The following is a 14,031-nucleotide window of genomic DNA, read 5'->3' as shown; positions in this document are numbered from 1 at the left end:
GAAATTCAGCCCCAGAAATGAAAAAGCAAAGCTAGGTGCCTAACTTGGTGCTCCTTGGTGCCCATTTTCTATTTAAATAAAAATATGTCTTAAGAAATAAAACCAATGTAGCTATTTTAGTAGCTTGAATTTCAAAAAATAAATTAAAAATTTTTAAAAAATATGTCACTCTCAGAGCTGGGATTCCAGATCTCAGCCCCTCCAGTCTCCTGCTCCATGGGTTATACAAAGAGTTATTTGGCTGAGGAGGTGGACCACTATGACCAGAAGCTCTTCTTTACCAGCTGACGCTGATTGCAGACACCCCCCTTTGCCTTACGTAATTCATAGCGTTTTACCTTCATGACAGAAAGAACCCACTACCAGATAACGTGGCACAGGAAATATCCTTTATTACTCTGCACACTTATTTTTCCATGAAGAGAACAGCTTTTAAAACAAATCCACACCAAACAGAGAACCTTCATGACATTGGAACAGTCCGTGACACAGAGAGGGCACCACTGGGACAATCCTTATTTACACAGAAGTGGAGAAGCAGAGGGATGAGGATGGGTACCCCAAAAGCAACGTCACATTCACCCGTGTCTTTGGTGGCCTCTGACCTTGCGGCGTAACTACGCTAACACCTGCACAGCTGTGGCTCCTGGGGCTCTCAAGGGCGTGTCATGTCACCCTCAACCTCAAAACAAAAGGGTTGGGTTTTTTTTTTTTTTTAAACCCATTGTTTCTGGCATCCATTGAAGACATACTAGAGAAGGAGAAACTACTGAATGTCCAGAAAAATCCAAGTTCTGGAGGCCAGAAATTGGACATCGCTCTACTCCACAGGTTACGGGTCGCCAGATCATTCTGGAAAAGTCCTACTGGAAACAATGTGCTTCCCTCACAGTACATTTAGCACAAGAACATTGTCATGGAGACAAGAACATTTTTTAACTGGATGGGACCTCTGATTACAGGCTCCAACCCTTGCCTGCAGACAAAGAACCCCGAGGCCCAGAGAGTTAAGCGCCCCCCTCCCCAGGAGCCCAGGAGGCGGCTGTAGACCCAGGTCCGGTGAGCCGTGCCCCCTTTCTCTGTTCTTCTCCATCCGCTGGCTTCCAAAGGAAATACACAAATGAAATGAGCCCAGCGCGCTTCTCTACTAAGAAATGACTTCTTTGGTAAGAATGTTTCGGTCTCACCTCACCAGGGCCAAGAGAAACGGGTCCTACACCCAGAGACAGCCAACCCCTGCTCCCCAGCCCGGGCGGGGCCGCCGTCCCAGAATTAAGGCAGCTTTGGGGACTTGTATGCGGCAGGCCCTTTGGCACGAGGTGGCAGCTCCCCTTTCTCCTTTGTCTCCTTTGCATCTAGAACGAGGACCCGCTCACAGGTGGCCACGGGATCACGGACACTGAGCAGATGGTAACGCAGTGGTCTTAAACAGACATTTTACATTTCGTGGAAAATAACAGTCTTTTAAAAATCTGATAAAATGCGAAAGTGTCATATACAGTACACAGGAGCACCCTCGTGCCGGGTAACCTCTGCTCTCAAAGAAAGGCCACAAAAAAGAAGTCACACATGACTCGGGATAAAGGACACACTCCCTCTCCATTAAGTGTGGGTGGAAGGTGAGCCCAGAGTGTCTGCCGGCACCCCCACCAGAACTTCCAAGGGCTTCCTGGGTAGGGGGACCCTGGGCTTGGGGGCCAGAGCCTCCCTCGCCCCTCACCCCAGGCTCAGGAGCCGACTCCCGCCGCCAGGCAGCACCGATGCTCCGGTCTGGTGTGGGCCAGCTAGCAGCACATCTCCGGTTCACCCTCGGGACAGATGTCTGGAGGCAGGAAGACCACAGGCGGATGGCAGGGTCTCTCCGTAGGGTGTCCCTGTTCTGATACACACAGGCTTTTCTGTCACCCTCATTTCAGCCAGCCAGCCTCAGCTGTCACTCCCCGCTGTTCCCCAGAGCGACTGTGTTCATCAGAAAGGGGGCGGCTCAATGATTTTCTCTGGCAACCAGATGGATGAGAACAAATGACGCCTCTCCCCTTCTTCCAACAACTGCTGAGGGTCTGACTGGATCCCTTAGTACCTGACAACGCTTGACCCAGAGTGCCCAAAATGCTGGGCCCGGGTGTTCCCATCTGGGAAACGGGGACAAAAACTGGCCCTGCAGTCCTCGCTGGGAAGACGGGAGGTGACAGGGATGAAAGTGCTTTGTGGAAAACAAGCATGACACCGAGGGAGGAATTACCCTTCACGGGAGGATTCGAAGTCACTTAGCGGGTCAGATCCCACCCGTGATGGGTCACCCTGCCCTCATCTCCCAGACCCCCACCTTATCGTTCCACTCCATCGATGCTCCACTCCCAGGCCCCGCCCTCCACAGTGGTCCAAGACACCTGCCACCTGGGCTGTCTTACACTTGGAGCTGGCCTTTTTACATGAAAACATCAAGCGAAAGTCTTCTGATTTTTCCCTCTTTTTTCCAAAAAATGACCCATGGACACTGACTTAGCCGGGAAATCTCAGGACTGTCAGAGAGAAAACCGCCTCTCAGCCCCCGACTGGCCCCCTTATAACTCTCTTCCACACACCGCATGACCCATTGTTCACGCTCAGGGACCTTCTGGATGTGTTGTGTGTCTTCCTACACTCCCAGTATGAGTGGCCTCTCTGTTTATTTACTTATGGACCAAGATTCTTCCACAGGGGCTTCCACAGTCACAACAAGAACCTCTGAATCTCAATTTCCAGCAGGGACATAAGAAGAGACTCAAACCATAAACAGAAACCTCCAAAAGATGCCACCAACTTAACCCAACTAGGAATCCCTTCTCTAAATCACCACCACCACCACCAGAGGGCGCCACACGCGAACGTGTAACAGAAGTCAAGCTGGAAATTCTCTAAAACCACCAATCCGCTCCATCAACTCAGAATAGTCTTGCCTGGACTTCAGTGACCAGGTTGCTCTGTACTTGGTCCCACCCTGCCCTCAGGTGCCAAGTCCAGACCATGAAGAGAGACAAAGGGAATTTTCACGGCCAACCCCCCATCACTTGAAGAGCCTGGGACCCTGCTGCGTGGGGGACCTTGCTGGGTGGGTGGGCTTCCCCACGAAGAATGTTCCAGAACACACACACAACAGACTCAGCCAGAGTGAAAACTAACTGTGAAGGTTTCTGCTCACGATCCCCCAGAGAATCTGCCCACAGACCCAAAACGGAGACAAACCAATCCAAGCTCCCCGACCAAGGTTCAGATACCACAGTGCTGACCGGGTGGCAGGAGAAAGAGGATCCCCTGCCCCAGACCCAGCCAGGCTTCTCGTTTGTGTTTGGTTTTATGGCGTCTGACCAAAAGGAACGTCCCCTCCCTGATTTGGCTGACAGGATTTCTTCCGTGGCCCAAAGTCCAAGCTAGCATGGGGGGGGAGTTCTGCCTGAGCCATGGAGCTCAGCTTGGGCCAGATCCCAAGCTGCGCGAGACCTTCCCCAAAACAAAAGAGGTTCAACAGAAGTCATTCTTCCTGTACCCTCCCCTCCTCTTCTCCCTCGAGGCTTTCCAATCCCAACTCCAAGACCCCGGGCCAGATGAACAGAATGTGAATAAAAACCAGGTCACGAAACCATTTGTAACTGGGAAAAGAGGAAGAGGGACGGCACGACACATCTTTCAGGAGAGGATTTTCAAGACTGTGTCCGGGGTAGTAGCGAAGCCTCGGACCTGGGCGTGGGCGCGGTAGAGCTCCTCCTCGGGCCTGGGGTCAGATGGCCAGCCAGTGCTGCAGCTGCGGGGGGAGAGGACAGGTGTCTGTGCCGGGGCCGGGGGCGGGCGGGGGCCGAGGGGGCAGCGAGAAGCACAGGGCGGGCAGAGAACACACGCCGTCACTCCAATGACCCCGGAGAACATGCAGGCTGATTGCCTTCTTGTCACTTAGGCCCGGAAAGGGCCAAGAAGCCTCCCAAAGCCGCACAGCAAGTCTGAAAACGGGGGGGGGGGGGGGGGCAGGACCCTCCCCCACACCCCAACCGCAAGGATTTTAAGGGAAAAGGACTTAGGTCAACGTGTTACTGATGCCCCTGCAGCTCTTCCTCCAAGATGAGAGATCCCCAGCCTAGTGCGGCGACCACTCAGAGAGAGGGAATAAAGCTTAGGAAAGACTGGACATTCGGCTTCCCCGGGACCACGGAGCAGAGGGTCAGGCAGAAGCTGGTAGAAGCAGAGGACAGGGCCCTCCTCCCCTTCCTGACATCATAGCCCTGGGACTACAGCCCACAGCTGCTTGGGGCTTTGTGGCTTGTGAGAAGCTAGCCGCCCCCCCCCCCCCCCCCCGCCAGAACATTCCAGCCTGCACCTACTTGGAACTGCCTGACATCCCTCTGGGCCACCAGGTGATGCTCGTTCTCCGGGGTGATGCCGTAGGCCAGTCTCTGTGAGAAGACGGAGACGGAGAGGAGGCCTCAGCCAGGCCCTGGGGTACCAGCCCAGCCGCCACCCCCAGCTAAAGGCCACCTGCTCGTTGGCCCTAAAGTCCTACATAAACGGCATGTGAGGTCCATACAGACACCTCCTGGCCTTCCTTGTGGAGCGGGTCTGTTCACCTTGAGTCATCCGGCCAGTCAGGGCACACTGGGCCGACTACTGCGGTCCGACACTAGGTGAGTCCCCGGGGCTCCAGGGCCGAAGGAGCCGCCGTCTCTGCTCTGGGGGGCCCCACAGGTGCACTGAGAGGGCTGGCACTGAACACATACACACACGGGCAGTTCTGAAGCCGCAGCTGGGGTGAGTGCTGCAGAGGACGAGCCCAGAGCACAGCGAGGGCGCAGGGGTCAGGGAGGCCTCCCTGGGGTGCGGACACGGGGCAGGGACTCAGTGATGCATCGGGGTCAATGACAGATCACTGCATGGTGGGGAGCCCTCCCTGCCCCCAAAGTGTAAAAAATAAAAAGCTCCAAGTAGATCCAGGATGGGCTCACAGAACACAGGTCCTCCCAGTGAGCCAGAGGCTCCGGGATGTGCGAGTTCAAGGACGGGAAACGTGTCATGAGGACCTGGGGGAGAGGGCGGACACAGCCCTGCCTGGGACCCTCTTCCCTCAGTCCGCATATCTCTCACTTGCTGCCGTGCCCGTCTGACTATCCGTCCCCTGGTTAGAATGTGAGCTCTGGGGAGTTCCTTCCAGTGCTGAGCGGCCTCCCGGGGCCAGGCACCCTCGCAGCAAGTAGCTGGGAGGCGAGGCCATGAGGGGCTGAAGGAATGGAAGCTTCACCTTGCAAAGGAAGGACACAAGGCCAAGCCTGTCACCATTATTTATAAAGGAAAGGGCCTTTGAATAACCAAATAGGACAGACATCATTTCCAAGGAAAGGCACTGTTTGCTCAACGCTTCTCCGTGTATCTGCACACCCACAATGCACACGAGGAAAAGAAGATGTATTCTGGAAATCTCTGATTTAGGCTGGTAGACGTTGGGTTCGGGAAAGAGGCAGGTAACAGCTGAGATGGCTATGTCATGGTGAGCGCAGACTGGGAGATGGGGACATCGGGGCATGACAGGCCTCAGGTGGGGCCAGGAGGGTTGAGCGCCCCCTCCTCACATAGTAACAGCAGGGACAGTGGAGGGAGCCTAGAGGCGTGCGACACAGAACCTGACAGCAGGGGGCGCAGCCGACCGCCTCCTTGGTGCCAGGCGCGCGCTCCGCGCTCCCCCGACCCTTCCAAGGTCCACAGGGTTCAATGTGGAAACACAGGGTGGGGGGTGGTAAATGGCTGGGCCATCGCTGTGGCTCTGGTGTCCACGCCGCCCTCGTGGTGCCTGCCCTTCCTGGGCTCAGCAGGGATGCCTGGAGACTCCCCGCCATCCCGCCCCCAGCCCGGCCGCACCGAGCTCACCTCCCGAAGGGAACCCCGGATGCTGACGAACTTGTAGATGCTGTAGGCCGGCACGAGCGCCATGGAGGAGAGCGCGATGCCCCACCCGACCCAGTTGGCCCAGAGCGGGAAGACGTAGTCGTCGTAGTTGAGGGGCTTGAAGTTGATGACACTCACCACAACGACAAACTGCGGGGCACGCGGGCGGTGGGGAGGGACCGAAGGAAGGGGAGAGAGATGGGGCGGGGACCGGGAGGGGAGCAGGGGGGGGAGAGAGGCAGAGCAGACCCAAGGGAAGCGAGGGGTCACAGGGAACGCAGGAAAAAAGGACGGAGAGAGGAGGAGGAGGTAGAGAAGGAGGAAACATTCGTGAAGCGAACAAGGACAAAAAGGAGGCAGAGAAGAGGCGTGGGAAGGGGACCGCGGAGCTGGGCTGAGTGGCGGCACACAGGCCCCTGGGGACCCGGCCCCAGACCGAGACCCCGCTGCGGGGGGAGCCTTCCGTGCTGTGAACAGCGCTGGGCGTCCCAGCATCCCGTCCGCATAAGCGGGGCCCTACGGGGCCGGAGCCTCCACCCTGGGACTCGGAGATGCCCATGCCCCTCGCCCCAGGAAGCCCGGGCCACAGCATACACACCAGGAGGAAGGCGGGGCTGACGAACTTCCAGCACAGTCTCCAGTAGAGGCCGGGCTTGAACCCCATCATCTGCTGGATGTCGTTGCTGAACCTGTCCACACCTGGGCACACAGGGCCGGCCGGTCACACCGGGCCCCGAAGAGCCCCGGGCCTCCCCCTGAGGGTCAGGCCCGGGGGGGGGGGCCTGGGCGGTGGGGCAAGACGTGGGCTCCATGGCACTTGGGAGACCCGGGGGTGGGCACTTGGCTGGTGCAGAACTCACGCCCAGCAGGTGCCGTGCGTGACGACAGATGGACCTGGAGGGTGCCGGGCTCAGTGAAGTCAGGCCGTCTCAGAGAGACAAGTGCCACAGGACTTCACTTATCTGCCAGATCCCAAAAAACAAATCAAAGGAGCAAAGCAAAAAAGAGACAAACAAAAAACCACACTCTTCAATACACAGAACATGGGGGCGGTGGCCAGAGGGGAGCCGGCGGGGGGATGCGAGAGACCGAGAAAGGAGAGTAATAGGTGCCCACTTCCAGCTTTTAAACACGCAAGTCCCGGAGCGCAGGGAGGACAAGGAACCACACTGCAGGAGCACTGTTCAATGACCGGGGGTGACGACACTGCGGGGGCGAACCCCGAGGAAGGTGCAGAGCGTCCGACTGCTACGTCGTGCACCTCGGCCACACTTCACGGAAAAATAGAAATATGTATATAGTATCTCCTTATATACCCCCCGCTTTATTTTTCCAGAGGGAAAGCTGTGCTCTGGGAGCAGAGGGGACCTGCCCCAGGTGACGCTCCTAGAACAGCGATGTCACTGTGCAGAAGAGCCCGACCTCACACTGATCAACTCTTTGATGCGACTCGTGGGGAAAGAAAGGAACAGTCGGAGCACAGGGGACAATTTGTGACACCCTCTCCCCGTTCAGCTCCCGAGGAAGGCAGCCAGAGAGAGAACGCGAGCTACCCGGTTCCCTCCGAGTTTCAGAGAGACAGCGGAGCTGCATCCGTATCTGGGACATACTTACACTAACACAATTACTCAGTGTTTATCTGCGGTGCAAGTGTAACTGGGCGTCTTGTATTCTATTTGCTAAATGTGGCCACCCTATGCTAGAAGGAATTTTGCGGCTTGGGGGGTCAGCAGCTTTGTCTGGCTCCTCGCTAAAAGCTGGCCCTGGGTGGCCCTGGGGGTCTTTGCAGCTTTCTGCTCAAAGGCAAGATGAGCTGGGGGGGTGGTTGGGGGGGAGAGCTGCGCCCAAGAAGCCACATGCTCTGCTCTGGAATCAGCAGTGGCTGCCCCGGAAATGGAGAGCCCCTTTGCATGTCCAGGTGTGACCGAGGCTTTTGCCCTGCACTCCGGGCCCCCCACGTACCGTAGAACCAGGAGACGCCGATGGCTTCCATGAGCACCGCGAACAGAATGGAGGTCCCCGCCGCGAAGGTGTCCAGCAGGGTCAGCACATACATCCCACCCTGGGCACGGAGAGAGAAAGCCTGAGGCCACCCTGCCCAGAAATGACCACTGACTGTCACATCTGTCCCGACCCCCCACCCTGTCCCAGTGGCTCAGAACCCTGTCTGAGAAGGTGGGTGACAGGGTCCTGGTGCTATTGTCTCGATGTCACGTATCTGCCTTCCCCCAAGGGCTGAGGGTGCGTCTTTCAGTCAGGAACAGTGAGCGGGCTTTCAAAGGGGCTTCTGCAGCCCCTCAAACAAACCAGCAGTTGGGAAGAGTCGCCTGGAATTCCTGAGGCCCAGAGGTGGGAGGCTGAGGACACTGGGGTGTCGCCCTGGGGGGGTCAGGCTGCAGGGCTGCGGATGCCAGCCCCACCTGAGCTCACCCTGCCCCCCCACCCCACCCCAGCTCCAAGGCTGGGAATTCCTGACCGGATTGGATGGAAATGCAGCCCCAGGAGCTCCAGGTGACCCAGAGCCCAGCCCCTCCTCACCTTGGTTATGCAAAACAGGGCCAGAAGGAAGGTCCCAAAGGTGACAGCAAATGTGAAGAGTTTCCGGTGTCTCTTCAGGACCTGGAAGTCGTCGGCCAGGCCCGTGATGACGGCCTCCATGCCTCCCATCTGGACAGACCAGGCAGAGTGAGGAGCCGGTAGGAGGGCCGGCCCAACGCGGAGTCTTAGGCCCCAGGCTCCCAGGACCTCCTGAAGCCTTGGGGGCGGGGGAGAGACTCGGGCACCCTGGGGTGGCGGCCTTGCCTTCCCCCTCATCCTCGCCCCACTCTGCCCTGCTCTCAACCCCACTCAGACTCAGAACTATGTGGGAGAGGCTGAAGAGTCGACTCCTGTCTTCCTTTGCAACTTCAGGCATCAGTTTCTGACAAGGATTTGTCGCTGCCTTTCCAACTGTCGAGCAAGGGGTCCCCTCCGACGCCGGCCTCTCAGAGTCTGGAAGGGTCCCCGGTGAGGAGTAACCACGGGCTTACGTAAGCGACACCCCAAGCCTGGGATGGCAGGCGAGCAGCCCACGTGCCCTCGCTCTCTCCCTGTACGTGCCCGTAGCCCCGGCACACGGTGTCGACCGCCATCAGGATTCCTTCCTACGAGCCTGGGAGCGGCCTCAGAATCCTTCTCAACGCGCTGCTCCTGGCCGATCTACCCACGGAAGGGAAGAGGCAGCAAGAGGACCCTCCTTCACCGGCCCTACCCCAAGACTTCCTGCAAGCTTCCAGGGGTGACGAGCCAAAGGTGGGCGCGACGTAAAGAGGTCACTACATCTAATCTCGCCCGTGGGTAAAATAAAGGGTTCTAAGAAACCAGTGGGAATCCGAGTGTTTTCATTGGTTGTTGGTGATGAACTCTCAGGGGAAGAGGGCTTGGTGACAGGAGAGACGCTCCACGCATGCCCTCCCTGCATTCGGTTTCCCTGGAGGCCTGGGCCGGCTCAGCGGCTAGGAGCTTCTGGGAGGGATTTCTGTGACGCCGTGGGGGCTCCTACTGGTCCTTAGCCTGGGCCGAGAGGAATGCACTTCCTTGTCTGCCTTTAATTAGGGCTTCTTGGACACAACTAGCAACCAGGTGGGCACTTCAGGCTGAGTCGTTGGGGGGTGAGGAGGGTCAGGCCCAGGGTGTCCCCCCCGCCCCGCCCCCGGTGTGTGTAACATGGTCTCCCGAGCAGGTCACTCACTGAGCTGTCAATTCCCAGAGCCAGGAGCATGATGAAGAAGACGACCGCCCAGAATGTGGATCCCGACAGTGTGGAAATGGCTTCTGGGTACAAGATGAAAACCAGGCCGGCTCCTGTGAGAAGCAGGGAGGACCTCATCAAGGGCTGGGCCTGCTGGTCTGAGATGCGGCTGGTGGAAGAGTAGCCAAGGCCCATCTGCCCGGCCAACCCCGCCATTTTTGGTCAGTCACCTGGGGCAGAGCCATCCCAGGGTCTGCGATGACAGGGGATGCCGGCCCCAGCTCGCAGGCTGTTATGCCCCCAAGGAGGCTGACCTCCAGCAGCCCGGCCAGAGAGCTGAGCCCGCAAAGTGGCAGGCCGCAGGCTGCGGACCCCACCCCCCTACACCCTCAGGAAGTCTCTTGCTCTCAAAAGTCTCTGGTCTTCACAGCCCATCCAGGTTCCCTCCCAGGCCCAGCTTCTCTGTGGCCGTGAAAATAGGAGCAGCAGGAGGGGGGGACAGGGTCCAAGGCCGGACGGCTCAGGGCTTGAATGCTGGCACCGTGGCTCACAAGCTGGGTGACCTTGGGCCACTCCCGTGGCCTGAGTCTCAGCTTTCTCACCTTTAAAGTGAGTTGATTAACACTTGGCTCACAGCACCGTGAGGACTCATGAAGGCAGGTCAAGTGCTCAGCACAGGGGCTGCACCATCGGTCCCGCCTAGCCCGACTCACGGGAAGGTTCTGTTGCACAGGCAGGAACCAGGACAGCCTGGAAGGCCCACCGACGGCCTCAGGGAAAGCCCGTGACACAGACAGTGTGGAAGGTTCCAGGTCCAGCCCTCTCGTTCCCGCAGCCACCCACAAGAAAGCCGCCCGGCCACGTCCGCCCACGCACCTTCAGTGGCCACGTCCTCAATGTTGACCTTGTGCTCGTGGGCCATGTAGCCAAGGATGGAGAAGATGGCGAACCCGGAGACGAAGCTGGTGACACAGTTGATGGTGCTGGTGAGCAGGGCGTCCCTGGGGGAGAGGAGCACCATGGTGTCAGGCGGCCGGACTCCCCCACCCAGCTCCCCGAGCCCCACACTGTCTCTGGAGCCGCCGATTCCAGCACCAGCCCTCCTGCTGCCACGGGGACCCAGCACCCCACTGTCAGGATGTGCAGGTGCAGGGGACAGACTGACAGTTTCTGGGTAAACCACTCTGACGTCAGGGGCTGGTGTCCAGCTCTTGTTGGGGAGTCACACAAGCAGCCTCCCTTCTCAGCAAACTGCCCGTAGCTCCCACCTGCTTCTCAGCGTCTCACCCAGGCCTTCGAGAGCTTTCTTGAGATGACCCCACCTGCCTTCCTGGCTTCCTTTCCATGACTCCCCAACACGCAGTCTTGGAATAAGCCAGATCGGTCCGCTCGCTGGCCCGCGGACGTACCACCTCCCTGCCTCCGCTCAGGCTTGTCCCCCACCAATGCCAACGATCCTCCAAGGCTCCCCTCGAACTCCCCTCCCTGCTCCTGCTGAGCCCCTGCAGAGGGCTGATCACCCTGCTTCCCCAGCCTGCCCCGCTGGCAGGTGTCCATCCCCCTCCATCACACACTAGAGGGAGTGCAATTCTGTCTGAAGCCTCACGAGAGTGACGGGAGCAGGACCCACGTGTGCCCGTCTGACGCTCCCCCAGCGCTGGGCCCACGGGAGGCAGTGTCGGATCCTGAGCGAGACCAGAGCTGCAACGTGGTTTTCTGACTCTGCTGCCCTGTGCGGACCCCTCAGTCTGCCCTGCGGTCTCACCTCTGACCCTGCCAGGTCCTCACCTCTTGTGCGACCAACCTTTGCCTGTGTGGGCATCAGATGGACAGACGGACAATGCTGTCGGCTCTCGAAAGCCACACAGCGCTCCTCTGCGCCAGCTACCCATCCCCATGACCTCCCAGCGCTACGGCCTCGACCTTCCCAGGTGAGGACCTCCGTGTTTAAGAGGTGTCCTGCATTGAGACACATTCATCAGGACACCCCCCCCCCGAAGCCATGTCAGAGTTCACAGAACACCCCCTCTGGAGTTCACGGCAGGTCCCCTCTGCCTCCTTGCACACAGGAAGAAACCCAAGAAGAGTTGACTTGCCTCAGACCAGAACCCTCTCTCCCATGGCCCAGGGGTCGGTCCCCAGGATCTAGAGCTTTCCAGAGCCCTGACAAGGATCTTACCTGTAGCAGTTGTTGTCAAATTTGTTGTAACTGGCAAAGGCAATCAGGACTCCAAATCCAGCCCCCAAGGAAAAAAATATCTGAGTTGCCGCATCGATCCACACCTGAAACCGGCAGACAAGAGCCGTCACCCTCTGCTGCCTAGAGCACGGGAAGGCAGCTCCGGGAAGGCAGGGGAGTCCCGGGGTGTCTGAGACCCGAGCAAGGAGGTCTGAACCCGCGATGGGCAGCCACGCAACATCTCCCCAGAAGCCTGCGCGAAGCTTGGGTGGAGACAGCGGCCCCTCTAGCAGCGTCTGGCCTTGGTGCCTGCGAGCGAGCTTGGCTTGGACGAGCTCACGGGCTCAGTCTGATGTCCAGACTTTCAAAGAAAGTTACTGAACTCACAGTGCTAGGCTCAGATGTGGATGGAGCGAGGGCAAAGGGTAGGACCATCTCAGGAGTTACGCAGACAGCATCTTCAGAAAAGGGACAAGGATTCCTGGCAGCTTCCGCCAGGGGAGGGGCAGGGGCCCTGGGGTTACTTGTTCCATCTTTTGGGTGATGAAAACACATGGCTGGAGGCCCGGAGATCTGAGCATCGCCCCCCCCCCGCCCCCAATTTCTAGCCCTGGTCAGTTTCACCTGTCCGCATCTGCATGGAGGGGACGGTTAGACCCAGCCCAATTGGATCGAGAGCTTCATGCCAGTGGGATTTTTGAGAGTTTTCCATCACCTCGCTCATGTTACCCTAGGCTTCCCCTCCTCTGCAAGCACAGGGTGCAAGAAGGGAAGCAATCCGATGGGGGAGGAAACGTCTGCTCCCCGAGACAGCATGCGGGCTCAGTTTCAACTCAACGGCGAGATAGGATATTTGAACCGGTGGAGAACAAAGAACTCGGACTTGTTTCATGATTTACAAGACCGATGCGAGTCCTGAGCTCTGTTATCTGACGGTGACTAAGGAAAAAGGTTTCCCCTCGGTTACTGGACCGGAACACTGTGGTGCGCTGGGACATTATAACTATGGGAGGTGCGTACTGGGACGCGTCCCTCCTAAGCCTGTGTGGCTCCCGCCGGCGGGGATTACTGCGGGCTCAGAGAGTGTGAAGAAGCCTTTGGGAATAGTGAGGGGAAACACCAAGGTGTCGTCACTGAGGAGGGCTTCAGGGAGGAGGCAGAAATGATCTCGGCCATGGTTGGAAGATGCTCGAGGCACTGGGACCTCCAAGGCTGTCTCTGATCCCAGCCTCGTCCCACTGCCTTGGGCTCCACTCCACATTCACCCCACCTTCATTTCGTCTGTGCCCTGGGCAGGACGGCGGGCTGGAGGAGGCTGTGGCAGCATGGGGGGAGACAGCAGGGTCCAGACCACCCTGTGGCTGCTGCTTCCGCCCACATCACGGGATGGCAGCAGAGGGCGGGGCAGGGGCCAGTGTGGAATTAGGGCTGGGGTGGCTGGGGTGGGGGTGGGGGGCTAGGAGGCCACGGCAGGTACCAGGACCCAGAACAGAATACTGCTCCCCTTGGAAGGAGGAGTCTGCAAAGGACGCCACCAGAGCCACAGAACCCTGGGCTGTCAGAGCTGGGGGACTGTCAGGTACAGATCAAATGGGCATCAGTCAGACGGAGAAGCTGTGGCCGGGAGAGGGAAGGATCTGTCCTCCGTCCCAGGCTGTGCCGCAGATTTGTGGCCCAGCTGGGACCCGACTTCCTACGGCCGCTCGCGCCGAGAACCCTCCCCAACCCTGGCCGGAGGGCGGACGGTCCCCGGGCACTGACCGTGGCCTCTTTGAGGCGGTAGAAGTCGATGTGCAGGTAGGCGTTGATGCCGTTGGAGGCGCCGGGCAGCGTGATGCCGTGGACCAGGAGCACGAACAGCACGAGGTAGGGCAGCGTGGCTGTGATCCACACCACCTGGCAGTGGACAGGCTTGCTGTGAGAGCCTGGCTCCGCCACCACCGGGGGCCCGGCAGTGGGCTCGGGCCTGGCCCAGGGAGCCAGGCATGCCCTCCCCAAAACTTCCTTCACCGTGCACGAGCCGCGAGTTCCATCTCTGGGCCCGGCCACTCCCTCAAGCAGTCAGGACCCAGGCGGGAGAGTCCGCACGTGGAGACGGCACTGCCCCGAAAGGCCACCAGGACAGAGATGAGGTTCTCACGGCCCCCAGCACCTCCTCCTCCATGAGCTGCCTCTCCTGACCCCTTCAAGCGGCCCCAGGCAGATCTAAGCACGCTCA

The 14,031-nt window shown here is 58.8% G+C and overlaps 1 protein-coding gene across 1 annotated transcript in view; it reads right to left on the bottom strand.

Moving 5' to 3' along the window:
• Positions 1–371: 371 nt before the first annotated feature.
• SLC6A2 (solute carrier family 6 member 2) overlaps positions 372–14,031 on the bottom strand; it is a 46,103-nt gene continuing 32,443 nt past the window's right edge. Inside the window, exons 5-14 of the mRNA XM_026493684.3 lie at positions 13,575–13,709; positions 11,814–11,917; positions 10,511–10,635; positions 9,635–9,747; positions 8,443–8,571; positions 7,867–7,966; positions 6,503–6,603; positions 5,887–6,054; positions 4,353–4,424; positions 372–3,781 (exon numbers count right to left, since the gene is read on the bottom strand). Coding sequence (XP_026349469.1) covers positions 3,758–3,781; positions 4,353–4,424; positions 5,887–6,054; positions 6,503–6,603; positions 7,867–7,966; positions 8,443–8,571; positions 9,635–9,747; positions 10,511–10,635; positions 11,814–11,917; positions 13,575–13,709 — 1,071 coding nt within the window. The 3' untranslated portion in view covers positions 372–3,757. The remainder of the gene's footprint in view (positions 3,782–4,352; positions 4,425–5,886; positions 6,055–6,502; positions 6,604–7,866; positions 7,967–8,442; positions 8,572–9,634; positions 9,748–10,510; positions 10,636–11,813; positions 11,918–13,574; positions 13,710–14,031) is intronic.

Source organism: Ursus arctos, unplaced genomic scaffold (assembly GCF_023065955.2).
Source record: "Ursus arctos isolate Adak ecotype North America unplaced genomic scaffold, UrsArc2.0 scaffold_19, whole genome shotgun sequence".
Lineage (NCBI taxonomy): Eukaryota > Metazoa > Chordata > Mammalia > Carnivora > Ursidae > Ursus > Ursus arctos.
This window is presented reverse-complemented; position numbering and strand designations above follow the sequence as displayed.